This window comes from Canis lupus, chromosome 31 (assembly GCF_003254725.2).
Source record: "Canis lupus dingo isolate Sandy chromosome 31, ASM325472v2, whole genome shotgun sequence".
Lineage (NCBI taxonomy): Eukaryota > Metazoa > Chordata > Mammalia > Carnivora > Canidae > Canis > Canis lupus.
This window is the reverse complement of record NC_064273.1, coordinates 27561728-27589461: the sequence shown is the minus strand read 5'-3', so window position 1 is coordinate 27589461 and position 27734 is coordinate 27561728. Positions and strand designations below refer to the sequence as shown.

The 27734-nt window shown below is 47.5% G+C and overlaps 1 protein-coding gene across 1 annotated transcript; it reads right to left on the bottom strand.

The window, feature by feature from the left end:
* Positions 1-560: 560 nt before the first annotated feature.
* LOC112661838 (melanocortin 2 receptor accessory protein) lies at positions 561-27292 on the bottom strand. The gene is made up of 4 exons (XM_025449941.3): positions 27114-27292; positions 26614-26771; positions 3603-3702; positions 561-1130 (listed from the first exon to the last, which is right to left on the bottom strand). Exons 2-4 carry the CDS (start codon positions 26717-26719, stop codon positions 1001-1003), a joined length of 336 nt encoding a protein of 111 aa, XP_025305726.3. The 5' UTR covers positions 26720-26771; positions 27114-27292; the 3' UTR covers positions 561-1000.
* Positions 27293-27734: the final 442 nt, after the last annotated feature.

Sequence of the window (27734 nt, the reverse complement as noted above, 5' to 3'; positions counted from 1 at the left end):
ACGTCACCCAGATGGGACCCATCCTAGCAGCTCAAAGAGGTCCCGCAACAGCATTCCCATGCAGACCCTCTCCTCTTGGAATCTGTCTTTTAGAGGCTTTGGGGAGGTCAGGAGTATAACTTGGGTCCCTTGACCACCGTCACCTAGCCGGGCAGGGCCTATACTGCCCTGTCAGTAGGGGATGGGTAGGAACTTCACAGCCCTCCCTGGGTGTCCTAAAGACCGTTCAGATCCACCTAGAACTCAGGGTTGACAAATATTACAGCAGGATGGAGCTCCTGGGTGGCTCAGTTGGTTAAGCATTAGACTGTTGGTTTCAGCTCCGGTCATGATCTCAGGGTCCTGGGTTGGAGCCCTGTGTTGGGCTCCCTGCTCAGCAGGGCATCTGCCTGTCTCCTTCTCTCTCTGCCCTTCCCCCGGCACGCACGCATGCACACACACACACACACACACACACACATGCGTGTGCTCTTCCCCCCCCCCAATAAATATTTTAGAAAGACTATATTACAGCAGTAGGAGTTGGAACTAAAAAGTGGCCCAGTAAAGATAAGCAAATATTTTTTAGAGTTAATTCATGTATGTTTTATTTTCAACCCTTCCCAAAGTGAACACAAAGAGTAAGTATGCAGGTAAAAGGCACTAAAAATCAGCAATATCTAGGGCTACTTCCCTATGCTAGGATGGGTCCCGCAGGCCCCGGATAATGCATATTCGTGCTCCCTTGGAGAGTACATCTGGCCTAGTTGCCCTTCCTGCTACATGCAAGCAGGCTTTGCGAAGGCACTTCGGTGTCCTGGTTGGTTTGAGTTCACCGATTTGCTGATGTCAATTCTATGATTGAGAGGTTCTGTCTCTAGGCGGAGGCTCGCCCTGCTTGTTCTGTATGTCAGCTGATGCTGTGGGGTTCCCCATCGAAGGTCAGTCCTGGAGGAGAGCAGGGTGGGTCTGGGGGTGCAGAGTGGGGCAAGTCGGAGGGGCTCCTGGCCACAACCACTGCTCAGGGCTGGATACTCTGCTCCCTGGTTCCTCGCCCGAGCTCCATGGATCCTGGGGGGTGTCTCCGGATGCAGAGCGGGAGGTGGAGGCTGTGACTCCAGGGGCATATTGGGTGGTGCTGGGCGTTGTTCCTGTGGACAGAGCAAGTGGGAGGAGACAGGCATCAAAGCTGGGGAGAGAACTTACTGGATGCTTTCCTGTGGCACTGTCCTGCCTGCCCGAAGCCCGTAAAGAAAGCAACACAGGGCTGAAGCACCTCCTCTAGGGGACCAGACCCTGGGAGAGGGTCAGCCCAGCTCACAAAGGTCACCACTGTGGAGAAATTAACAGGCAGTGCTTGATGGTGACCTTGACCCTAGGTCATTCCCTCTGAGGTCACTTCTCCCCTTGTCCAGTTACGATGGGGAGCAGGCAGGTTGACCTTCCATCCGTCCATGTTTGAATATATAGCTCAGATATCTCTGCCTCCAGCCAACTTGTATCTTAGCTAGAAATCCATACTCTGGATGCCTCTCCTGAACGTGGGGTGCTGGGGGCAGTGGGCACAGCTGCCCAGCGTGAGCCAGCTCGCCACATCTCACCTGCCTTCAGTTTCATCAATGAAATGGGACCGTAATCACCTCCTAGCTATCATCAGGGCAACCTGAGGTGATACATTGGTAGAGAACTAGTCTATGCCACAGAACTAGTTTCAACGAGTTATAATTCCACATGAGTGAAGACGGTCAGAAAGGTGGCCCAATGGAGCAGAGCCCTCCTTTCAGACGACGCTAGCACAATTTATGTACTTATTTTTTTTAATATTTTATTTATTATTTATTCATAGAGACACAGCTAGAGAGAGAGGCAGAGACACAGGCAGAGGGAGAAGCAGGCTCCATGCAGGGAGCCTGATGTGGGACTCGATCCCGGGTCTCCAGGATCAGGCCCTGGGCCGAAGGTGGCGCTAAACCGCTGAGCCACCCGGGCATCCCTGTACTTATTTTTTTAAGCATAGAAAGAGCAATTCCTCAAGGAACAACTCAGCCTGTCTTTCCCAAGTCTTACTGAAGACCCACTTGGCTGTTTCAAAGTGCCTGGAGAGTGCTTTCTTTGGTGCCAAGGTGAACATCATCCATCTGCCCCATAAAACTGTAGCCCTAAAGACCTTCAGGACTCCTCTCCCACAGCAGCCTGTGTGCCCTCCGGACTGGGGACCTTTCCACTGGGAGGATAGGCAACCATTCTGGCAAACTGTCCCTAGCACAGGGCTGGCGACAAGTCCCCTTAGAAGAGTGCATTCATTCCACCGTCCCCCCCCGCCGCCCCACCCCAGGTACTTCTTAGAGTATCAGTCTGCTTAAATTCAACGTGAGTTCTTAAGACTAGAAGAAAAGTATAGATTTCTTCATTGCTCAGCAGCCGGCCCCAGCCTCCCCTGGTAACCAAGATGAACCAGAAGTGACTTGGTGAGCCACTGTGGGCAGGGAGGGGTGGAGGCAGGGAGACAGGGCCCCCTGAGGTAGACCTGGACATTCACAGATGGGCAGGTCCCCCCTGAACTGGCCATGGGACCCCACCAGGTAGCAAGGCTGCCCTCTTTTCTCTCAGGGGCTTTGCACTCCTCATCCCCTCCTCTCCCATACCAGCTTTGCTCATCTCTCTGCTGCCAGCTTCCTGTGCTGGCTCATGGTTTCCACTCCCCAAGATAGCTTGGTCCATGATGGCGGCCAGCCCCAGTCTTCCCCCAAGACCACTCAGTGTTCCCTGGCCCCAGCTCTCCTGCCAGGCCATGATTCAAGGGGCTTTGGCCAGCCCTGGGCAGGCTCTGTTGGGTCAGTTGCCCACCCCTGGTCCCCTCAGCTGAAGCAGAGGGAAAGGCACTACAAGGTCCCTAGCTAGAACCATCATTAAGGACAGCAGTAGCTGGGGGGGGGGAGGGAGGGTGCAGATTAAGCTAGAAGGGGAAATTGGATGTGGTGGGCCAATTGTCCAGCACAGGAGAATTAACCTACAATGAGATAAGTTAATTATTAGCTAATTACTGCTTGGAGCCCCAAGATTTTACCTCCGGTTGAGCTGCTGAGGCACACAGTAGGGATTCAATAACAGATGGTGGCCATAGATGCCTAAGTTTGGGTCCTCTTTTCCTAGTGAGTCATTTGACAAGACCTAATGGCATGTGGGGTCACTTTGGCTTTATTTTCTTTAACCGCTTCATTGAGATAGAGTTTATATACAGCCAAGTTCACCCGCTTAAAATGTAAAAATTCAAAGATCTTCAATATATTCACAAAATGGTGCAACCATCAACACACTCTGCTTTAAGATATTCTTGGCATCCAAAAAAGCAGCCCTGGCCCCATGAACAAGCACTAATCTGCTTTCTGTCTCTAGAATTTTACTCATTCTAGGTGTTTCAGATCAATGGAATCCTACAATATGGAGCCTTTTGTGTCTAGCTTCTTTCACTGAACACAGTGTCTTTGAAGTACATCCGTGTCGGAGTGAATGAATCGGTGATTCGTACCTTTTTGCAACTGAATAATAGTCCATGGCGTGGACCTGCGGTCACTCACTGTTTAGCCCGGTGACTTACCTGCATCGGCACCCTCCTTACTCACCTCACCTGTGAGGAGCCTGACCAGGACATGTAGAGCAGGATGAGGAAGAGAAGCATGACGAAAAGTGCCAGGCTCACCCAGAAGGCGATGACAATCAGATCTGCAGGAGGAGGGTTGGTGCATCTCAGCATGATGGCCACAGAAGCCCACAGCCGGGAGAAATGAGGCCCCCCCCCCAAGCACTGGGCCAGGGAGCTGAGGGCCCCCCAAGCACGGTGTCAGGGGAACTGAGGGCCCCCCGAGCACTGGGGCATAGGGCCCTGAGCAGAGGTGTTCTCTCTTCCAGCCTCTCAGCAGTGACCATTGGGAAGACTTTCCATTAACAACAATCTTGGGAAGGAACAGAGCAGCAAGGAAGTGACTTCTTCCAGAACAACTAGCGGCAGGGTGAGTTAGGGAGATTGCTGAATTGGGTGGCACCCCATGGGTTTGCTGGTGGTGCTGCTTCCCTCATTCCCCTTCCTCTTCAGAGAGCAAAGAAAGGGCTATGAGCAGGGCAGCTCAGCTCGTGTGACAGCCAACCTCCCCTTCACCTTGAGGGCCGCAGGGGCCTTTGGTGACTGCTCCACTGGGGGCAGCCTCAGAGCCCCCAGGAGCAAGAGATTTAGGAGGAGATGAGCTAGACTAGGGTACTGCAATGCTCCCGAGGCGGGCAAGGCAGAATTTTTAACCCAGGCCTCACTGGCCCCTTTCTGTCAGGGGCATCTGGCCAGCTGGGGGCAGGGGCAGGTGCGGGTGGGAGGGAGGGTTGGGGGGGTTTGGCGAGTAGGATCAGGAGGGAAGAAGACCTGGGCAGGCAGCAATAGCAATGTGCCTGTATTTAGGGCTAGAGGCTGGAGGGGCAGGGAAACTAGGAAACACCGTTGGCCTCTTTGGGGCCCTGGGCAGAGCCTGGCAGGCCAGGAGGTGCTATTCTCCTGGGATCCAGATCAGAAATGTTCTACAAGTCACTAGGTACTGTTGCAATACGATAATGTTTCTCAGTGGTTCCTCTAGGGGCAGGCACAGGGCACAGGGCTCATAATTAGCATGTGCAAGTATCTTAGCCCAGACACGCTCATGCCCCCAGGCCCAGATGCCCCCAACTGGACCTGCTATGGCACCTACATGTGTGAGCAAAGGAGGCTACTGAAGGGTGATCACCCCACAGGAATTTATTAAGCACCCACTCAGGCCAGGGGCTGTGAAGGATTCAGAGGGGGCCAAACCAGTGCAGCAGAAATGGCCGACACCTCTCTCCTGGTCGGTCTTCCCCCAGCATCCTCCCCTGAACCCCCACAGTACTTTGGGGATAAGCCAGCCCTGCCTGTGTTGTGTTCTGTTTATGAATGGGTACACAAATGAGGAAAGGAACAAACTGAATGAATGAATGAATGAATGAATGGGTGTGTGGATGGGTGGATGGATGGTGGATGGATGGATGAGTGGATGGGTGGGTGGGTAGGTGGATGGATGGATGGGTGGAGTGTTAGAGATCAATGTGTCCTTCACACTGGGCCGGAAGTGAAGGCCCTGGGGGTAAATAATGGTACTTGAGTAAAGAGTGTGGCCTCTACTCTCTGTGACCCAAGCCAGAGAAAGTGAAATCCTGTTAAAAGTTGATCTTAGGCCTTAACAGCATCAGAACCAGTTACAAGGAAGAGATAATAAATAGATGCAGTTCTTGCCAAAGGAATCACCACCACCACCACCCCACCACCCCACCCCACCCCCACCCTCCCACAGCCACCTTGTAACAATGCGTCAGCGACTTGGCCTTCCTGCTCAGACAAGGACAACGAAAGCCCCCAGGCTGGCTTCCCCACATCCTCTCTGGAAACAGATGGTGGTGCCCCAGAGCACTGACCAGTTTAAGGGGGCCTGTGGGCTCCCAGGAAACAGGGAATGGGGTCGTTACTGTCTGTCCTAAACTGAAGGACTTTTGAAAGGAGCCTCTGAAGTTCTGAGCATTCTCTGCTCACCACGCACGATGCTGGAACACCTGCTCTGCTTCCACCGGCCGGTCACAATTGATTTTACAACCCCCAAAGTGTGACGGGATAAATGCTTTCAGAAGTTTTGGGTTTCTTCTGTAAGGGTGTTTTAGATTTAGGCAGACACCTCTGCTCTCTGTCCTTCATAATAATACAGGCTTTGAGGTCTTCAGCACCTAGTTAAGTTCTGTCCGGGCCTCTAAGAAAACAGATTCAAAAGTTTCCCAGCTGAGACAGCCCCTCCCCTTCCCCTGGGCTCACACTGGTCCGCCTGGCCCTCCGTCACTATCCCCACCTAACTGGGCAGGAAATGACACGACACCTTGCACAGAACACGATGTCTTCAGAGATGTGTGAGTTGAGTTTTTTTCTCAGACCAGAAAGGCTATCAGTAGCCATTTCCTGTACTAAATAAATTCTCTTTCCTTATGCTCTGTTGAAAAAGATGGCCAAAAAAATGCAGGTCTTTTTCCTCTTCCCCCTGAAGATTCAGTCTAAGTGCTTGGAGAGAACATTCTGTTCCAGGGGAAGAGCTGCCCTGGTGATGGAAATGTTTAAACATCCCTGAGCTTGTTTTTACAATGGGGAGCACCAAGCTGGCTTGACAAGGAAACTGGCCCAGTCACAGAAAACATCCTCCCTTCCCGCCTCTTCCCCCCCTTCTCCTCCTCCTCCGCTTCACCCCTCACCCTCTCTTCTCTTGCCCTTCCCCCCTGGCAGAATGAGGGGATTAGGCATCCACAATCCATTGACAAGAAGGCATGGTGAGGCATCACATTGGGGGATTTCTCATCCTACCTCGGAGCTGAGGAAGTAATCTGACCCATATACTCCCTACTCGTATGGCAGGCACCCCAGTTTTGTTAAATTTTATTAACTGCTAAACCTGTTTTAGCATTCCTCCAAATGCTGCTAATTAGCATTTGGGTCCCAGCATCCTGGTAGGAGACTAACTCCAAGATTTTTTTTCCCTTCTTGGGGTACAACGCTGGGGGTAAGGACCTAGGTTCTCAGGTGGGTGGCTTTGAATTCAAACTCTGTATTGGCCATTTTCTAGGCACGGGATCTCGGGCAATCTGGGATTTTTACGTCTCTAACCCTGTTAAATGGGGGTGATGGTGTGTATTATATAGACTGCTGAGTGGATTAAATAAAATGATATGCATACAGAATGCACATGGCACCATTCCTAGTTAATGGTCGTGAAATGATAAAAAGAACTAAAATTATTATTTCTGTTAAGAGGGTATTGTGGCAAGCGATGTCACTGTGTCCTTCAGGCTCCGCCGTAATGTAGGATATGAGCAAAGGTGATTGTGGTGTAGACTGGTGGCTCCCCATCCTGATGTTTGCTCGCAAGTGCTTTCACAGTAACAGAGGCCCTGCCTCTTGAGGCCTGAGATGAAGACTACATTTCCCAGACTCCCTTTTGGCTGGATATGGTCATGTGACAAAGTTCTGCCCAATGAGATGTGAGGGGGGCTGTTCTGGATGTCCTACAGAGACTGCTAGATTTCTTTTTTTTCTTTTTCTTTTTTTTTTTTGACTGCTAGATTTCTAGTAACTATGGATCCCTTCATGGGTCCCTACTCTACTTTGCTGGTGGGAGGCTCGGACCTGAGGGACAGGTCCAGGGCAGGCAGCAAGGAGCTGGAAGGAAGCTGGCTTCTGAGGCTTCCACGGAGCAGACCCAGCGCCTGGTCCTGCAGACTTTTACGTTGAGAGAGAAACCTACTTCTGTTTCGTCTGGTCCTCTTACTCATAACCAGTCTTCTTCATTGAATCAGTAAACAAGCTCACTTTTTCAATGAGCACACCAAGACTTACAAACCCAAATGGATGCTGACTTTCACAGTAATCATCCTCTATCATAGTCCTATAAATTTTCCTGAAATACGTATCTTGATTAAACATTTACAAACATTTGCCAAAGATTCATAAGTACTTTTATTTTTTATTTTTATTTTTTTAAAGATTTTATTTATTTATTCATGAGAGAGACACGGAGAGAGGCAGAGACACGAGCAGAGGAAGAAGCAGGCTCCCTGCAGGACTTGATCCCAGGACCCCAGGATCACACCCTGGGCCAAAGGCGGATGCTCAACCTCTGAGCCACCCAGGGGTCCCTCAAAGTACTTTTCAATTATTCTTTTGGAATTAACATCAAGAACATACACACACATATAATACACACACACACACACACAGTTTTGCTACTTTGTAAAATCATATCTTATTTTCACCCCCCAGGTGGTACCATTCAGCTCTGTCATCCCTCCCATTCACCTGATAGGTTTATGGGTGATTCTTAACTATTTCCCAAAAGCAAATCCACCCTGGAGAGATGTACGTAGTTTAGCACTGCAGATGTCCCATAGAATATGCTGTCACTACCAAAGTCAGTTCCAAAAGAAGAGTCCCAAGAAGTTTTTGAGCAATAATGGAATCATTCATGTGTAGCACCTCTAGTTGGGACTTCCTCCATGGGAAAGTCATTCTGAGGTAAACAGGCTCAAATCTTGTTTAAAAATCACTTTCACTACTTATGTCCTACCCACAGGGTTGACCATTTGCTGAAGAGTCAGAAGTCTCCGTTAAAGTAGTAACATGAAATTAATTGCTCCGATGCAAGAAAAGAATTATGTATCATGAGTTCTCTGCCTTGTGTTCAGAAGAGATGAGTTAGTGACCTGTTTCCATGAGAGCAGCCGATGTACAGACCACCTTATTATTGAATCTTCCAGAACCAGTAGTACATCAGGGGAAGTCGATGTAGGCCCTGACAAATTTTTCCTAAGCCATAATTAAAGGAAGAAGACCTCTTGACCTGAGAAGTAAATAATACAGCATGAAAGCCAGGCACTACCTGAGGGAAATCAAGCCATCTTACTGCTCCCTGCAAGGGAGCATCAGAGCAGTATCTGGAGATTCATCGCATTAGAATAATATATATTGCTGGGGTGACATTGATATCTGGGACTGTCTTCCCCTAAGCTTTGCCTCTGAAAAGGAGACAGATGGAAAAGCAAACATATAATTAGCTCAGGCAAATCCTCAAGAAACAGAGTTGCATTTCCCCCTTTTTGACAGTATTGGGGATATTCTTAACCTTTCCCTGAAAACATCTGAAAATCACAAGGATAAAAATCCTTGTGAAGTCCCTGTAACAAAATCACACCCAATTTCAAGCCCACCCTGGGAAAGAGCAGCCCAGAGCCTTCAAGTCAGCGCTGAATGCTCCATGGGAAAATATAGATAGATAGATAGATAGATAGATAGATAGATAGATAGATAGTTTCCAATGATCTGCCTATCCATGATGGAATAAATTCCAATGTGTGGACATGAACACAAAAATCTTAAAATCCTTCCTGCCTGTTAGGTTAATGCATGAATCTGGATATCTTTCCTTCTGTTTTGTTTCCTTCTCTACTTGGCACAGAAAGTCAAACCCAGCCCGGTCTTCCACGTTTCAACCAGCCGCCCCAGGTGACCTTCCAGAAGCTTTGACTTTGTCTCACCGTAAAGCATCCCTGGCTCATGGCTCCATGCCCAGCATCACTCTGCCTTTGATATGTACCTCTGCACAGAACTGAGAGGTGAAGCTCTCTGATCTGTTTGACCGAGTCGGAGATCCAACTCCGAGGAACTGGTGAGGAGAGAGAGAGGTACATTTGTCAGCAATGAAGCTCCCCTGCTTTTCTGCAGTGTGACCTCTGTCCATCCTCACCTGGCCTCATGCTTACCTTACCGACCTTCAAAGCCAAGTAACAACAGAGCTTCCCTGAGACCGCCTGACACTGCCTTTGGCTGATCACTACAGAAAACAAAAATGACACAGTGATAACAGTAGCCCAGAGTGTGGATGATGGAGATTTCTGTTTCTGCATGTTGGGGCGGTTTGCTGTTGTTGACTATTTAGTAAACTTCTTTGGGTTCAAATACTGCGGACAAAAGTAGGCCAGATCATCTTTACTTGACACACAACAGAAGTTGTTCTTCTCCCCAAGTCCACTGCTTGTACTGGCAAAATCCGACAATCATTCTCTATGTTCAAAAATACAAATTTCTAGGACACCATGCAGTTGTTTGCAAAATCTTTGTGAAAGAATATTTAACCCCGCTAGGATATGAAACATTGTTGAGTCGATAAGAGCAAAGTACAAAACAGCATAGGCAGCCAGCTCTTATTTGCAATATTTAGGGGAGACAGGGAGGTCATAGTGGGCTCTGTAGAAAGGCGGGGCTGTGGATTGACTATGCCCCCCCCACCCCCCCACCCCCCGCACCTCCCAGTGTGGAAGCCCTAATCTCCAGACTGATGGTATTTGGAAGTGGGGCCTTTGAGAGGTCATTAGGTTTAGAAGGGATCATGAGGGTGGGGCCCCATGATGAGATTAGTGTCCTTAGAAGAAAAGGAAGACTCTTTCTCCCTCTCCCCCATCCCAGCGCCCCCCCCCCCAACCTCCCTGCTGCATCTCCCCCCAGGCTCTCTCCATTCCCAGGCATGGAAGAAAGGCCATGTGAGCCCACAGTAAGAAACTAGCTGTCTACAAGCCAGAAAGCACGTCCTCACCAGACAGCAAATCTGCTGCCACCTTGATCTTGAACTTCCAGCCTCTAGAACTGTGAGAAATGAATGGCCATAGTCGAAGCTCCCAGTCTATAATATTTTGTTACACCAGCCCGAATAGACTAGCATAGGTGTTGGCTGCTTAAAATCTAGTTTTGGGATCCTTACCTCGAAGGGATTTTCTTTAGAGACAGCAGAGAGTTCCCCCACGGCCCTGCACCCTGTAGGAGCAGTAGTGCCACTCCAGGGCACTCTGCACGTGTCCTTTGCACTTAATGGGACATGGTGGATTGGAATGTAATGTGTGCTTGAGGAAATCTGGGAAGCGAGAGATTCAGCAATCAGCATCAGGAGAGTAGAAGGAATCACCCTTCTGCGGAGATGACGAGATGACGAGGGACAGAGCTGTGTCCCTGGAGGGTGTGGGCTGAGAGCCGGCCTGGAGCTGGCCTAAAGGGACGCGTGCTTGAGCACGGCCTGGAGGGGAGGTGGGCCTCTAACCAAGCAGGTCCAGGTGGAGGTTGGCCTCAGAGCACAGAATCCTGAGGATCAAATGGTCACAAGGGCAGCAAGAGAGAGCATGGCCCCTGGTGGGGGCTCTCAAAGCTCCCGCCAGGAGAGGAGGAGCCAGCCTGACTTGCTGCTCCAGGCAGGGGACACCACACCCCCCAGACCAGGGCCAGTCCCCAGCGTGACTGGGGGGCAGGGGAGCCAGGAAGAGGCCAGTGCAAGAGTTTAGCCAAGAAGTAATAACAGCTGCGGAGGGAAGTCACCTTCCCCACACCGGTCACCAGAGCTGGTGACTGTCGTCCCAGGGAACATGCCGAGGACCCCCCCCTCCCACCGTGCTGATGTGAGGAAGGGAAGCAAAGCTGACAGGAACAGGGTTCGGGCACTGCAGTAGCAGAGCAGGCCCCTTGCGGGGGACACCGCGGGCTCACAGTGCTGGGGTCTTCAGCTGCCGGGGCAGCCCCCGTGGCTCAGGGGTTTGACGCTGCCTTCAGCCCAGGGCCTGATCCTGGATGATCCTGGATCCTTCATCCAGGATGAAGTCCTGCGTGGGCTCCCTGCAGGGAGCCTTCTTCCCCCTCTGCCTGTGTCTCTGCCTCTCTCTGTGTGTCTCTCATGAATAAATAGAATCTTAAAAAAAAAAAAAAAAAAAAGAATCTGAGCTGCCTCACTGCCAAACCCCGCTGTCCTTTCTGCCCTTCACTTCATTCCATCCCTCGTGCCCCAGCGAAGATGTGTCACAAACCAGGATGGGGCAGGTGGCCAGGAGAAAGTTGCCAGCAGAGCAAAAAAGGAAGAGGCACCCCTGCCCTGAGCCGGGAAAAGAGGAAGTTCTCCTTTGGGTTTTTTCTTTCTCTCTCTCTCTTTTTTTTAAGATTTTATTTATTTACTCATGAGAGACACACAGAGAGAGGCAGAGACACAGGCAGAGGGGGAAGCAGGCTCCATGCAAGGAGCCGGATGTGGGACTCCATGCCAGGACCCCAGGATCACGCCCTGCACTGAAGGCAGACGCTCAACCACTGAGCCACCCAGCGCCCCAGGAAGTTCTCACTTTGAATGAAGTTTGAAGGTGGCTCGTTTTTAAACTCTTTTGAAATTTATTTTATAGGATTAGACATTCGCTTTGCTAACTAGACTGACTGGTAGACTTTTTTTTTTTTTTTTTTTTTTTTTTAATTTAAGAGTGAGCAGGAGGCCTGCTCCAGATTGTCCCCAGGGGCAGGGGAGGAGCCGGCACCACTAAGTAGGTTTGTGGCCCGGAGAAAAATTAAAGCAGCTTCCTGACTGCGCTCCAGGAGCCTGCTTTCAATGCAGCAGTTCCCTGCAATTATGCAGATGAAGACTGGAGGGGACGTGGAGGCAGCTTAGGCCCCAGCAGGGGGTAGAAACCCCACAGAAGGACAAATGGGAAGTCTGATATAAAACATTAACTGGGATAAAAGAGTATCTATAAGATATAAGGAAACTCTCCAAGGTGCCCCTGGGGCTGAGGGAGGGGCCCCAGGTGTGTTCCTTTGCTCAGGTTGTGTTAAGGCCAGAACATTGCATTCCCTTAAATTTTTTTTTTTAAGATTTTATTTATTTATTTGACAGAAAGAGGACAAGCAGGGGGAGCAGCAGAGGGAGAGGGAGAAGCAGGCTCCCCCTCCCAGAGCACAAAGCCCAATGTGGGGCTCGAGCCCAGGACCCTGGGATGGCGACCTGAGCCGGAGGCCTAACCAACTGAGCCACCCAGGCGCCCCCATTCCCTTAAATTCTTATGTCTCCTCATACCCACTGGCAGTGGAGGCTCTGGGGGTGCTTATGTCATAAGGGTGGAGCCCCCATGAGTGAGATTAGTGCCTTTCTACAAGAGGTTCCAGAGAGATTGCCTCACCCCCTCCACCCTGAGAGGACTCAGCCAGAGGACGCCAGCAGGGGGCCAGGGAGAAAGGTCCCTCAGCCAAACACAACCATTGCCGGGGCCTTCACGTGGGACTCCCCGGCCTGCAGAACTGTGAGAAGTACCTGTTTTGTTGTTTAGAAGCCACCCAGCCTACAACATTTTGTTATATCAGCCTGAACAGACTAAGATGGCGGCTCGAGGAACAGAAATGGATTTTCTCACAATTCTGAAGTCCAAGACCAAAGTGTCCACAGGGTTGACTCTTCCTGAGCCTTCTCTCCTCAGATGGTGGATGGTTGTCTTCTCCCCATGTCCTCACGTGGCCTTCCCTCTGTGGGTGTCTGGGCCCTGATTTCATCTTATAAGGACACTGGTCATATTGGATTAGGACTCACCCTTGGACAATAGAACTTCATCACCTCTTTGAAGACACCCCCACTCCTTCTCCAAATATTGTCACACTCTTAAGAGTGGGAGGTGAACACTTCACCATAGGAATTGGGTGGGGGCCACAACCCAGCGCATAACACCAAGGAAGGACACAGTTGGGAGAGGTTCAGACTTCAATGGAGTCTGGTGGTTTGGCCACTGGATGGGGGAGATGTTGGCTAGATCAGCCAGGCCTGAGCTGGTCTGGAGCTGCTGGACAAACCACAGACAGCCCTCCAGAGTTCCGGTGGGGTACAAATGACCCACAACGGGTAGTGGAGTCCCCCTGTCAGGGCCTTGGGACTCCTGCCCCCACCGGCCACGGATTGCCCAGAGGCCTGGGTTTCCAGGTCGAGATGGCTGCAGGGAGGTTATTGCCATGGGAAGGGACTGTGTTCTGGGCCAGTGACTGGGGCTGGTTACACCACATGTCCTCACACCCCCACCTGCCAACCCCCAGCCCTCCTGCCACAGGAGGCACCCCCCCCCCAACCAGGGCCCCATCCTGAGAAAGCTTAACTCCCCGCTCACTCTCAAGGAATTCCATCGTTGGTCACAGAGCGTATTTAGAAGGCAATAACTTGATAACTGACGACAGATATCCATCATGAAAATTAGCGTGCACAAGAGCTGCTTCCTTCGCTTTAGCTTATTTCTTCATTCCGCAGAGCCTGTGGCCTACGCGTGCCAGGCTGCAGTCAGGGGCTGGGGACAGAGTGGTCAAGACCCGGACAGGCCCCTGCTCTGCTGCTTCCTACCGTCTGGTGAGAGAGAGGCTGCCCACTAATCATGTCAAGTGTCCTGGGAACAGTCCTAAGGGATCAGAGCCTAGAACTGAAGTCCCAGCTCTGCAAATATTTTGCTGGATGACCTTGAGGAAGTCCCTTGGCTTCTCTGGGCCCCAGGATTCCCCCCCCCCCACTTTCATCCCCCGTGGCTGCAACACCATAGCACGCTCCTTCCTAGACTGCCGACTCCTGAGGGTAGAGATCTTTTGCACTTTATGCTTCCAGGCCCAGCGTGTGGCTGTTTCCTGCCCATGTGTCACCCACCACCCACCCAAACCTCAAATTCCTATATTAGCCAGGGGGATATTTTTAGCAAGCAAATTGGACCTTGTCTCTTCTCCACTTATAATTTTAAATGACTCCCTGCAGCTTCCGTGAATCTTCTGTGGCTGATCTGGAAGGGTCTGTCCCCCCCCTCCCCCCCGCCCCGTGTCACTCTTCCCCAAAACACCCTCCTTGCCATGCTTCCTGGAAGCACCGTGTGACTGTTCTCCCCACTGAGGGCCGGTCCTCTGTGGGCCTGCCACAGACCCTGTGGGTCAGCTGACTCAGCCTAGCCCATCTTCCCCGTGGAGCCTTCCTTACGACTTCCCTCTCTGTGCTCTGCTGGCAACTTCTGCAAATGTCCAGCACAACACCCTTGATCGCCGAGCAGCTTATTCACGATCCGCATCTGCCACCTGGCCGGACAGTTGAGGACAAAAAGAGTGGCCCGCGCTCTCTCTCTCTCTCTCTCTTCCTTGAGTCCGTGTCTCCTGCAAAAAGGGCCCGTTCTAGACAAAAGCCAGCTGCAGGGATGTCACCTGATGTAGCGCATCAACACAGAGCAGACAAAGTGGCTCGTAAGCATCTTTTAGGGAAATGAGGAAAGTCCGGTATAGACTGAATATTAGATGACACCGAGACATCATTATTGAAATGTTTAGATATAGTGGCGTGTTCTTACTTGATACTATTTTCCTAAGTTTCTTGGAGGGATGTCCTGATGTCTGTAACCTACTTGGAAACACGCCATCATAAAATAGGTAATAATGGTAATAAAATCATTCTTGAGAAAAATCAGGGGCAGGGATTTAGCCTTTTTGCATTGGTGCCTCCTTCTAGCTGCCTGGCCTATCATGGATAGTTACAGAATTTTGATTGTTGAATGAATCATGAGCAAAAAGCAAGAAGGTAAGACAGGTCTGGTGTGTTTCTGGAATAGTGCGGGAGTGGGCCTTGTTGAGACGAATGAAAATCAAAATTGAGGGACGCCTGGGTGGCTCAGTGGTAGAATGTCTGTTTTTGGCTCAGGTCACAATCCCGGGGTCCTGGGATCGAGTCCCACATCGGGCTCCCTGCAGGGAGCCTGCTTCTCCCTCTGCCTGTGTCTCTGGTGAATAAATAAATAACATCTTTAAAAAAAAAAAAAGAAGAAGGAAAAACAAAATCGATAGCACCAAACTTCAGAGCGACTACCAAGAGGAAAAGGGGAGCTGAGACTTATTGGAGGCGGCAGGGGCAGGGAGCAGCATGACAGGTTATGCCTGGAGTCCCTCCTAGGCCGTGGCACCCATGAAGGGTTACACGGGTTGTGCACTGCTCAAGGAATTCCCCCTAGATGGGTTGCGATTGACTGTGTTCCCAGAGTAGGAGCCTTTTTCTGATTTCTGTGGTCTGGATAGTGGCAGCTTTATTCCTATGTTTGTGGGGCTGCAGGGAGAAGAGGGGAGTTAAGATGGCCATCTGATGTGCCTCAGTTCCCCAAGAGGCATCCATGTGATGGTCCTGGGCCATCCTAGGGTGTTGGTCAGCCAAGGAGAGTGCAACCAGGGAAAGAAGAAAGAGGTTGAGAGAGATGGAAGAGAAGAGAGACATAGGAACCAAGGGGAAGAAGGAGGCGAGCCTGCAGGCTGATTTTCCGAAGGGGCAGTTTCAGATGATTTGGAAGCAGGGGACCAGAGAAGGGGACAGTGGTCGTGACTCCGAGGAGTCTGGCAACTAGGGCAACTAGAGGTGAGAGAGACTTTGGCTGGTGGTCCAGGATGGCAGCAGGGATGCAGACCTGTGTGTGTGTGTGTGTGTGTGTGTGTGTGTGTGTGAGACACAAGTGGGGGGGGGGAGAGGGAGGTGCTGGTGAAGGGATTTCCCCAGACTGACCTGATGAGTGACGAGGAGACATGCTGGCATTTTGGCAAGATAACAAGTGGACGCCCCACACGGGGCTCCGCTGCCAGGTCACCTGTGTCCATCCACCGTCACGCTTGTGACCGGGTCTCTGGACATCCTGCTGTGGCTCCTGTTCCCTCCACCACTAAGTGGCCTCATCTGCTGACCAGCTCGGTTCACACCCTCGGATGGTTAGTTTTATGTGTCAGGTTGACTAGGCTGAGGGATGCCCCCGACAGCTGGTAAAACATGGTTCTGGGATGTGACTGTGAGGGTGTTTCTGGAAAAGGCCAGCGCTGATTCAGTAGACTGAGTCAGGAGATCTGCCCTCACCGGTGTGGGTGGGCATCATCGGCCAATCCGCTGGGGGCTCGAGTGGAACAAAAATGCAAAGGAAGGAGCGCCGGGGGGCTCAGGTGGTCAAGCGACTGCCTTTGGCTCAGGTCATGATCTCAGGGTCCTGGGATCGAGTCCTACATTGGGCTTCCTGCTCAGCGGGGTGTCTGGGTGTTTGCTTCTCTCTCTCTCTCTCTCTCTCTCTCTCCCTCCTCATCACTCATCCTCTCTCTCTCTCTCTCAAATAAATAAATAAAATATTAAAATTTTAAAAAGGCAAAGGAAGGGCAAATTTTGCACTCACTCCTTGAAAGGGGGCATCTATTTTCTCTTGCATTTGGACACTGGTTCTTGGGCCTTTGGACCCTGGCATTTAAACCATCGGCTTCCGTGGTTCTAAGGCCTTTGGACTTGGACTGAGTTACCACCAACTTTCTGGATTTCCCCACTTTCAGAAGCAGATGGGGGGACTGGTGAGCCTCCATCACTGCGTGAACCAACCCCTGTCATCCGCCTCCTCTTGTCCATATCGACATACAGCCTACTGGTTCTGTTTTTCTGGAGAACCCTGATAGGATCACCATACCAGGAGTGTCTATGTTTCTGGTGTCAGGAGATGATCAACCTCAAGGTCATTTTTTTTTTAATTTTTTATTGGTGTTCAATTTACTAACATACAGAATAACCCCCAGTGCCTGTCACCCAATCACTCCCACCCCCCGTCCTCCTCCCCTTCCACCACCCCTAGTTCGTTTCCCAGAGTTAGCAGTCTTTACGTTCTGTCTCCCTTTCTGATATTGCCCACACATTTCTTCTCCCTTCCCTTATATTCCCTTTCGCTATTATTTATATTCCCCAAATGAATGAGAACATATAATGTTTGTCCTTCTCCGACTGACTTACTTCACTCAGCTCAAGGTCATTTTTGTTGTCAAGTCTACCTGCCATGTATCTCTTTCTGCCACATGGCTCTGTGAATGGGCGAAATGGCCTAGAGGGTCCTTGTCGCATTGAAGACTAAGTGAAATAAGTTAGTCACAAGAGGACAAATACCATATGATTCCACTTATGTGAGGTGCTGTCTTAGTTCAGGCTGGTGTAACAAAATATATACATTTCTCACGATTAAAAAAAAAAAAAAAAAGGTCCTTGTCAAAATGAAGTAACTGTTTACAATCCTGCCAGACTGCCCAGAGCATGGAGTTATTGTCACCAACCTCCAGCAGGCTCAGGATCCTCACCCTCACCCCCAAGCTGAGCTCATCCATCCACTAGAGAGAATGGCCACTTTGCCACCAGCTGGGCCCTGCCTGACGCAGTCACAGACGGGGCCAAGGAGGAGGGAGGTAACTCAAGGGAGTTCTCAGTTTCCCCTCAGGAGTTATTACAGACAGCGTGAAGAGTAGGAGTCCATTTGTGTATGCAAATTTGTGTATACAGCGGTGTGTGCCCGTGTGCATAGGGGTGTAAGACGCAGAGAAACCCTGGTGGGCCAGGCATCAAAATGCTAACACTGATTTTTTTCTGAACAGTAGAGTGAAGTAATTTACTGTCTGAATCTTTTACTAAAAGCATGTTAACCTTTAAAAATATATATTTTAGGGGCGCCTGGGTGGCTCAGTCAGTTAAGTGGCTGACTCTGGCTTTGGCTCAGGTCATGATCTCAGGGGCCTGGGATTGAGCCCCTTGTTGGGTTCTGTGCTGGGGCGGGGGGTGGGGGGAGAGTCCGCTTGAGGTACTCTCTCTCTCTCTCTCTCTCTCTCCTCTCCCTCTGCCCCTCTCTCAACTCACACATGTGCTGTATCTCTAAAATAAATACATATGTGTTTTAAATTTGAAGTATAAAGTGTTCCAAATATATAGAAAAATACAGAGTATTTATGCACCAAATACTTGCTTTAGATTCTTTTTTAAAAAAAGGATATTAGGGGGGATCCCTGGGTGGCTCAGTGGTTTAGCGCCTGCCTTTGGCCCAGGGTGTGATCCTGGAGTCCCGGGATCGAGTCCCACATCAGGCTCCCTGCATGGAGACTGTTTCTCCCTCTGCCTGTGTCTCTGCCTCTTTCTCCCCCTATGTCTATCATGAATAAATAAATAAAATCTTAAAAAAATAAATAAAAATTTTTAAAAAAAGGATATTAAGGATCCCTGGGTGGCTTAGTGGTTTAGTGCCACCTTTAGCCCAGGGTGTGATCCTGGAGACCCGGGATCAAGTCCCACGTTGGGCTCCCTGCATGGAGCCTGCTTCTCCCTCTGCCTGTGTCTCTCATGAATAAATAAATAAAATATTTTAAAAAAATAAAAATAAAAAAGGATATTCAATGATTACAGATAAGGTTGGAACCCCCCTCCCCCCTCCCCAGGCCACTGCCCTTCCCCTTCAGGGGAAACCACAATCCTAAAATTGATGTAATGCAATTACGTCTTCCTAGGAGTATGCACCCCCATAGCAAAGAACATGTGTATTTTTGTGTTTACAAACTAATATAAATTAATTACACGATTAATTATAACAAAGTCATTTTAATTTAAGGAGATGTCATTATAATCAATAGGATCATTAATAATTAACATAAGTTAATTCTGTAGGATGTATCATTTTGCCCATGGCTTTTTACCTTCATGATACTTAAGCAATCTGCTCATATTGGCACATGCAAATCTGGCTCATGCATTATAACCACTTCTATATTGCCGGTGATAGTAATGTGATCATAACTTATTTATCCCTCCTCCTGTTGATGGATACGATGTCATTTCCAATTTCTGACTATCACAAACAGTGCTGCAGTGAACACGGAAATACAGTGTATCCTTGTGGCTGCATACAAGTGTTCCCTCGGGGCGCCTGGGACAGGGATACCTGGTTTATGCCTTGTGAGCATCTTCAACTTTTCTTTTCTTTTCTTTTCTTTTTAAGATTTAAGTCTTTTATTCATGAGAGACACAGAGAGAGAGGCAGAGACATAGGCAGAGGGAGAAGCAGGTTCCATGCAGGGAGCCCAATGTGGGACTCAATCCTGGGACCCTGGGATCACGACCTTAGCTGAAGGCAAATACTCAACCACTGAATCACCCAGATGCCCCGATCTTTGACTTTTCTGGTCCTTGGCAATTCCATCTCCAAAATGGTGAACCCAATTTTCATTGGGTTTTCATTCATTTTTTTTTAAAGTAACAAATGCAACTTTAATTGATTTCTGGATAAAAACTACTCAGTGCAGGTCAGTAACCATGGCAGCCCCTACTCTTTTGGAGCCATGTCCTGCATGGTCTTCAGGACCTAGGTTAACGGGCTATTTGCATGATTTCATGTCATCCACAGTATTAGAAAAACAAGACATTAGATCAGTTTAGACGAAATGCACTGCTGGCAGCCAAATCCAGCCGTTATATTCCATATTTTTTCTTTAGATCTTCTACTTTGTTGACGTAAGCTTTCATGGCATCTTCCTTGGATGCTTTCCTTAGCAGCATAAGGCAATACTAATTTCTCTGCTTCCTACCTGGACACTCTGAATATCAATGTTCTAGTATCTGCTGAGCTAATGAGTGTGAAATGGTATCTCCATGTCCTTCCCCAGTGCACTTCCCTGAGTACTCGTGGAGTTGAGCATTTTCTCCTATTCATTGGCTATTTGAGTTTCTTTTTCTGTGACTGTCTTTTTGTATCATTTGTTCATATTTCTACTGATCATTTTTCTTGTTGGTTGAGGGATTGCACTGACTTAAGAAATGATGAAGTGGTTTCCATTTCAAGGGGGAAAAAGATGTTTCCAAGGTAGTTTCCAAAATTCAAGGAACTAGTCATTGCACTCTCTTTTCATCCCTGGGATACAGTGGGCATTCATTCCCCTGCCTCAGAGCCTTTGTCCTTGGTGTTCTGCTGCTTGGAAGGCTCCTTCCATCTGTGTGCCACTGCCTCCCACCTGATGGCCTAGAACAAGCTAGGCAACGACCCATCCAGGACATAAACAGCCTGGGAGAGCATTTTTGTCTGGCCCCAAACTTCTTTTTTAGAAAAAATGGAAATTAAATTCAGATAACACATAAAGACTGAGATAGAACAGGAATAAAGAAAGCCAGAAGGAGTACCTCTCTCTGTGGGTGTCAAAGACTCCTGACATCTAGGGTGGACAGGGGAAATCCAGCAACTGGGCTTCCCCTGAAACCATTTCCTCATGGAGATGGTCTATATTGCATTTGGGAGTTTGAGGAGGAGTTTCTTATTTAACCTCATTTGTCAAATACATAAATAAAATCAAATAAATATTTGACCTCATGAATAAATAAACAAAATCTTTACAAAAAAAAAAAGATTTTCCTGAATACAAATCTACATTTTGAAAACAAAACAATGGGAAAAAAAGGAAAAAACCAAATCTATATTTTTTTTCCAGATGAAAATGTATCCTGAAGTTCTGAACTTCTGTTGATACACATGAGTGGGCTTTTATTTCAGCCCTGTCACTTTCTCCCTATCACTATATGTCCTCTTATTGTGAGATGTATGTGCCAAAATCTGCATTTTAATTTCATGAGTATATATATACCTTGCATTGGAAAACACACACCAAATCTATCATTCCCCCCAAAAGCTTCAGGGTTATGCTGGGGACACAGTAAGTCCTCAGCAAACATGGATGGGTACCTAGGCTTCTGGAGGTTGTAAGGGAAACTGGAAATAGGAACGCTTTTTCACAAGACATTCTAGATGACTTCCTCCAAGGCTCTGTCAGGGATCAGCCTTTTGTTAGCAATAACATCCAAATAGATTTCAGGTTTCTCGTTTTTTCCTTTTTAAGATTTTATTTATTTATTCATGAGGGACACACAGAGAGGCAGAGACACAGGCAGAGGGAGAAGCAGGCTCCCCGCAGGAAGCCCAATATAGAATTTGATCCCAGGACCCTGGGATCACAACCTGAGCCGAAGGCAGACACTCAACCACTAAGCCACCCAGACGTCCCTAGATTTCAGTTTTGAGCTGGTGTGTAAACAGGTTCTCTTGCTTTTCCTATAAAAAGCATCCTTTTTCTTTTAGTGACAACAATTACTTTTTGACAGATTTTGTGATTGGAGGGCATGAAATCCCCAAGGAGATGTGGGGCTGGCAGAGGATGCATCCCCTGTACTGGGGACTTTGTTTTTCTCTATTTTGTTTTTCATACTCATTTCCTCAGCTAACTTGTCATCCTGATGGAGGAGCTGGTATAATCAGAGAAGATTGTTCACAGAGCACCAACTTAACCAGAGAGAGAAAGACTCAGAGAGAGAGATGAGCACAAGATGTTGGTTTGTTCTGCTGGTCCTTCCTGGGACCAGGAAGATTAAAATAGGCTGGTAGGATGCTGCTTTCCCTCTCCCACAATACCTCACGCACTTCTTTTCCAACTAGGGCCTGGCAAAGAAGGGTGGCAAGAAGAAGAAGGGCCATTCTGCCATCAATGAGGTAGTGACCAGAGAATACACCATCAACATTCACAAACGTATCCATGGAGTGGGTTTCAAGAAGTGTGCCCCTCGGACACTCAAAGAAATCCAGAAATTTTCCATGAAGGATATGAGAACTCCAGAGGTGTGCATTGACACCAGGCTCAACAAAGCTCTGGGCCAAAGGAATAAGGAATGTTCCATACTGTATCCGTGTATGGTAGTACAGAAAACGTAATGAGGATGAAGATTCACCGAACAAGCTCTACACGCTGGTTACCAACATACCTGTCACCACTTTAAAAAAATCTACAGACTGTTAATGTGGATGACAACTAATCACTGATTGTAAAATAAAGGTATAAAACTGAAAAGAATGGATAAAAAAGCAAGACCCATCTATTTGCTGTCTACAAGAGACTCATTTTAGACCTAAGGACACCTGCAGCCTGAAAATGAAAGGTTGGAGAACCATTTACCATTCAAATGGTCCTCAAAAGAAAGCTGGGGTAGCAATCCTCATATCAGATAAATTAAAGTTTATCCCAAAGACTGTAGTAAGAGATGAAGAGGGACAGTATATCATACTTAAAGGAGCTATCGAACAGGAGGACCGAACAATCATGAATATTTATGCCCCTAATGTGGGAGCTACCAAGTATATCAATCAATTAATAACCAAAGTAAAGACATACTTAAATAATAATACACTAATACTGGGAGACTTCAACACGGCGCTTTCTGCAAATGACAGATATTCTAAGCACAACATCTCCAAAGAAACAAGAGCTTTAAATGATACACTGGACCAGATGGATTTCACAGATACTTACTTTACATCTGAATGCAACTGAATTCACGTTCTTCTCAAGTGCACATGGAACTTTCTCCAGAATAGACCACATACTGGGTCACAAATTGGGTCTCAACTGATACCAAAAGATTGGGATTGTCCCCTGCATATTTTCAGATCATAATGCTTTGAAACTTGAATTCAATCGCAAGAAGAAATTTGGAAGAAACTCAAACAAATGGAGGTTAAAGAACATCCTGCTAAAACATGAAAGGGTCAGCCAGAAAATTAGAGAAGAATTAAAAAGATTCATGGAAACTAATGAAGATACAACCATTCAAAATCTTTGGGATACAGCAAAAGCTGTCCTAAGAGGGAAATACGTCGCAATACAAGCATCCCTCAAAAAATTGGAAAAAACCCAAATACACAAGCTAACCTTGCACCTAAAGGAACTGGAGAAAGAACAGAAAATAAAACTACACCAAGCAGAAGAAGAGAGTTAACAAAGATTCGAGCAGACCTCAATGAAATAGAGGCCAGAACTGTAGAACAGATCAACACAACCGGGAGTTGGTTCTTTGAAAGAATTAATAAGATAGATAAACCATTAGCCAGCCTTATTAAAAACAAAAGAGAAAAAACTCAAATTAATAAAATCACAAGTGAAAAAGGAGAGATCACAACCAATACCAAGGAAAATCAAACGATTTTAAAAACGTATTATGAGCATCTATATGCCAATAAATTAGGCAATCTAGAAGAAATGGATGCATTTCTGGAAAACCACAAATTACCGAAACTGGAACGGGAAGAAATAGAAAACCTGAACAGGCCAATAACCAGAGAGGAAATTGAAGCAGTCATCAAACACCTCCCAAGACACAAAAGTTCAGGGCCTGATGGCTTCCCAGGGGAATTCTATCAAACGTTTAAAGAAGAAACAATACCTATTCTACTAAAGCTGTTCTGAAAGATAGAAAGGGATGGAATACTTCCAAACTGATTTTATGAGGCTGAAATCACCTTAATTCTAAAATCAAAGATCCCACCAAAAAGGAGAATTATAGACCAATATCCCTGATGAACACAGATGCAAAAATTCTCAACCAGATACTAGCCGATAGGATCCAGCAGTACATTAAGAAGATAATTCACCATGATCAAGTAGGATTTATCCCTGGGATGCAAGGTTGGTTCAACACTCGTAAAACAATCAACATGATAGATCACATCAACAAGAGAAAAGACAAGAACCATATGATCCTATCAATAGATGCAGAGAAAGCATTTGACAAAATGCAGCATCCATTCCTGATTAAAACTCTTCAGAGCGTAGGGATAGAGGGAACATTCCTCAGCATCTTAAAAGCCATCTATGAAAAGCCCACAGCAAATATCATTCTCAATGGGGAAGCACTGGGAGCCTTTCCCCTAAGATCAGGAACATGACAGGGATGTCCACTCTCACCACTGCTATTCAACATAATACTGGAAGTCCTAGCCTCAGCAATCAGGCAACAAAAAGAAATAAAGGTGGGCAGCCTGGGTAGCTTAGCGGTTTAGCACTGCCTTCAGTCCAGGGTGTGATCCTGGAGACCCGGGATTGAGTCCCACATCTGGCTCCCTGCATGGAGCCTGCTTCTCCCTCTGCCTGTGTCTCTGCTTCTCTCTCTCTCTCTCTCTCTCTGTGTGTGTGTGTCTCTCATGAATAAATAAATAAAATCTTTAAAAAAAAGAAATAAAAGGCATTCAAATTGGCAAAGAAGAAGTCAAACTCTCCCTCTTCACAGATGACATGATACTGTACATAGAAAACCCAAAAGACTCCACCCCAAGATTGCTAGAACTCATACAGCAATTCGGCAGTGTGGCAGGATACAAAACCAATGCCCAGAAATCAGTGGCATTTCTATACACTAACAATGAGACTGAAGAAAGAGAAATTAAGGAGTCAATCCCATTTATAATTGCACCCAAAAGCATAAGATACCTAGGAATAAACCTAACCAAAGAGGTAAAGGATCTATACCCTAAAAACTACAGAACACGTCTGAAAGAAATTGAGGAAGACACAAAGAGATGGAAAAATATTCCATGCTCATGGATTGGAAGAATTAATATTGTGAAAATGTCACTGCTACCCAGGACAATTTACATGTTTAATGCAATCCTTATCAAAATACCATGGACTTTCTTCAGAGAATTGGAACAAATCATCTTAAGATTTGTGTGGAATCAGAAAAGACCCTGAATAGCCAGGGGTGGAAGAGCCAGAGTTCTCTTTCTCTGAAAAAGAAAACCAAAGCCGGGGGCATCACAATGCTGGATTTCAAGCTGTAGTATAAAGCTGTGGTCATCAAGACAGTGTGGTACTGGCACAAAAACAGACACATAGATCAATGGAACAGAATAGAGAACCTAGAAATGGGCCCTCAACTCTATGGTCAACTAATATTTGACAAAGCAGGAAAGAATATCCACTGGGAAAAGGACAGTCTCTTCAATAAATGGTGCTGGGAAAATTGGACAGCCACGTGCAGAAGAAATGAACTAGACCATTCTCTTACACCAGACTCAAAATGGATGAAAGACCTAAATGTGAGACAAGAATCCATCAAAATCCTAGAGGAGAACACAGGCAACACCCTTTTTGAACTTGGCCAAAGCAACTTCTTACAAGATACATCTATGAAGACAAGGAAAACAAAAGCAAAAATGAACTAGGACTTCATCAAGATAAAAAGCTTCAATACAGCAAAGGAAACAGTCAAAAAAACTAAAAGACAATCTACAGAATGGGAGAAGATATTTGCAAATGACCTATCTGATAAAGGGCTAGTATCCAAGATCTATAAAGAACTTATTAAACTCAACAGCAAAGAAACAAACAATCCAATCGTGATATGGGCAAAAGACATGAACAGCAAATTTCACCAAAGAAGACCTACACATGGCCAACAAGCACATGAGAAAATGCTCCGCATCACTGGCCATCAGGGAAATACAAATCAAAACCACAATGAGATCCCACCTCATACCAGTGAGAATGGGGAAAATTAACAAGGCAGGAAACAACAAATGTTGGAGAGGATGTGGAGAAAGCCTCTTACACTGTTGGTGGGAATGTGAACTGGTGCAGCCACTCTGGAAAACGGTGTGGAGGTTCCTCAAAGAGTTAAAAATAGACCTGCCCTACGACCCAGCAATTGCACTGCGGGGAATTTACCCCAAAGATACCGATACAGTGAAACGGCAGGACACCTGACCCCAATGTTTCTCGCAGCAATGTCCGCAATAGCCAAACTGTGGAAGGAGCCTCGGTGTCCACTGACAGATGAATGGGTAAGAAGCTGTGGTCTATGTATACAATGGAATATTGCTCAGCCATTAGAAACGAAGAATACCCACAATTTGCTTCATCGTGGACGGAATTGGAGGGTACTATGCTGAGTGAAGTAAGTCAATCAGAGAAGGACAAACACTTATATGGTTTCATTCATACGGGGAATATAAAAAATAGTGAAAGGGATTATAGGGGAAAGGAGAGAAAATGAGTGGGAAAAATCAGGGTGACAAAACATGAGAGACACTTAACTCTGGGAAAAGAACAAGGGGTAGTGGAAGGGGAGGTGGGCGGGGGGATGGGGTGACTGCGTGACTGAGGGGGGCATTTGATGGGATGAGCATTGGGTGTTATACTATAGGTAGGCAAATCGAACTCCAACAAAAAAATACAAAAAAAATTAAATAGGCTGGTATTTTAACAGAAATTAGTAAGTCATTTATCTTAGGGGTGGACACGATGACCTCTCCCGAATCTGCACAGAGCAAGAGAGAATGCAAAATCGACCATTCGAAGAAATTCACCTTGCTTATTGGAACCCCAGACAAATCAAACGCAATCAAAGAAATCTGTCTTAAAGGCATTTCTGCTCCCCAAGTGGCTGAGGGCCTTAGGGGGTTAGATTCAAGTCTAATTCAAGCCTAATACCAGATACCACTGGGTTGTTGTCTTCTATCTCCAAGTAGAGGGTCATGTTTGGGCTCCTCTTTGACATCTGTTGGAGGTGAGTGGAGAAAGTCTTTTGGGCCAACCCCCAGCCTCTGCCCAGCTGGCCTCCCCGGTTCAGAACTCACATTTGTTGGCTTTCAGCTTCCTCTCATCCACGGGAATGAGGTCCAAGTAGTCCAGGTAGTACTCGTAGCTGTCATACAGGGTGGAGGCGTTGGTCTCGTTGGCCATGTCTGCATCCAGAGCTGGTCGGAGCCCTGGGAGAGCTTGGCCAACAGGATTTCTGTAAAGTCATCCAAGTGTGTCTGTGGGTCTCCGAGCTCAAGGCCTGCCCACTTCTCCGAGCTGTTTGGCTGGGAGAAAGGCCAGGGGGCTGTGCCTGACATCTCAGCCCCCACGTAGAACTTTCCACCCTGTCCCTCCTTGATAGAAGTCCAAAATAAACAGAGCTACAAGGCAGGAGACTGAGGTTACCAGCAAAAGCTCTGGGTTGCCCTGAAAAAGGGTACCTGGACCCCTTGAAAAACAAGATGCCTAATAGGACTGGAAGGACACTCGCTGCTTGTTTTATGATTTAAAAAATTAATAAAACCACAGCAAAAGGCTGGCAGTGCCCTTGACATACATGAAGGCGGTTCTTGGGGCTATTGAGCAACCAGCGAATCACTGCCTTAGATTTAATATCTGAGCGCAGAAATTGAGTGATGTGAGCCCTGAACTTAGCCTCTCTCATGTACACATAGCCAGTTAATTAAACCAAGAGGACCCACTTGGCCCAACTGAGGACACCTCCTGGCTTTTATCTAAGTCCTCCAGGAACGAAGCAATCAGCTGCATTTCGTTCCTAGTGAAAAGGCTGTCTGCCTGGGCCGGAATCCCACACAGATCCGGCTCTTAGGCAATAGGGCTGAGAGTTCACCCAGCCTTTGGCTGATGACACGTGTGACAAGGCTTCTTTGAGGTTTCAGTAGGGAATGACTCTAAGTTATCCATTCATTTTTTTTTTAAGAGCCTTGGGTGCAATCGAGAGAAATATTCCAAATATTTGGAATGAGCAGGACTCAATGTGAGAGGAGCCCTAGGATTTAGCCTCTGAGAATCATCAGTAAGGAAGTCAAAATTCCCAGAATGGTGGGGCCTTTCCCTCCAATATACCAACTAGTAATGTTAACTCACATCTACACTGCAGAGTAAAGCCGGGCATTGATAGGGTGCACGTCCCCATCCGCATTTGCTGAGGACTTCC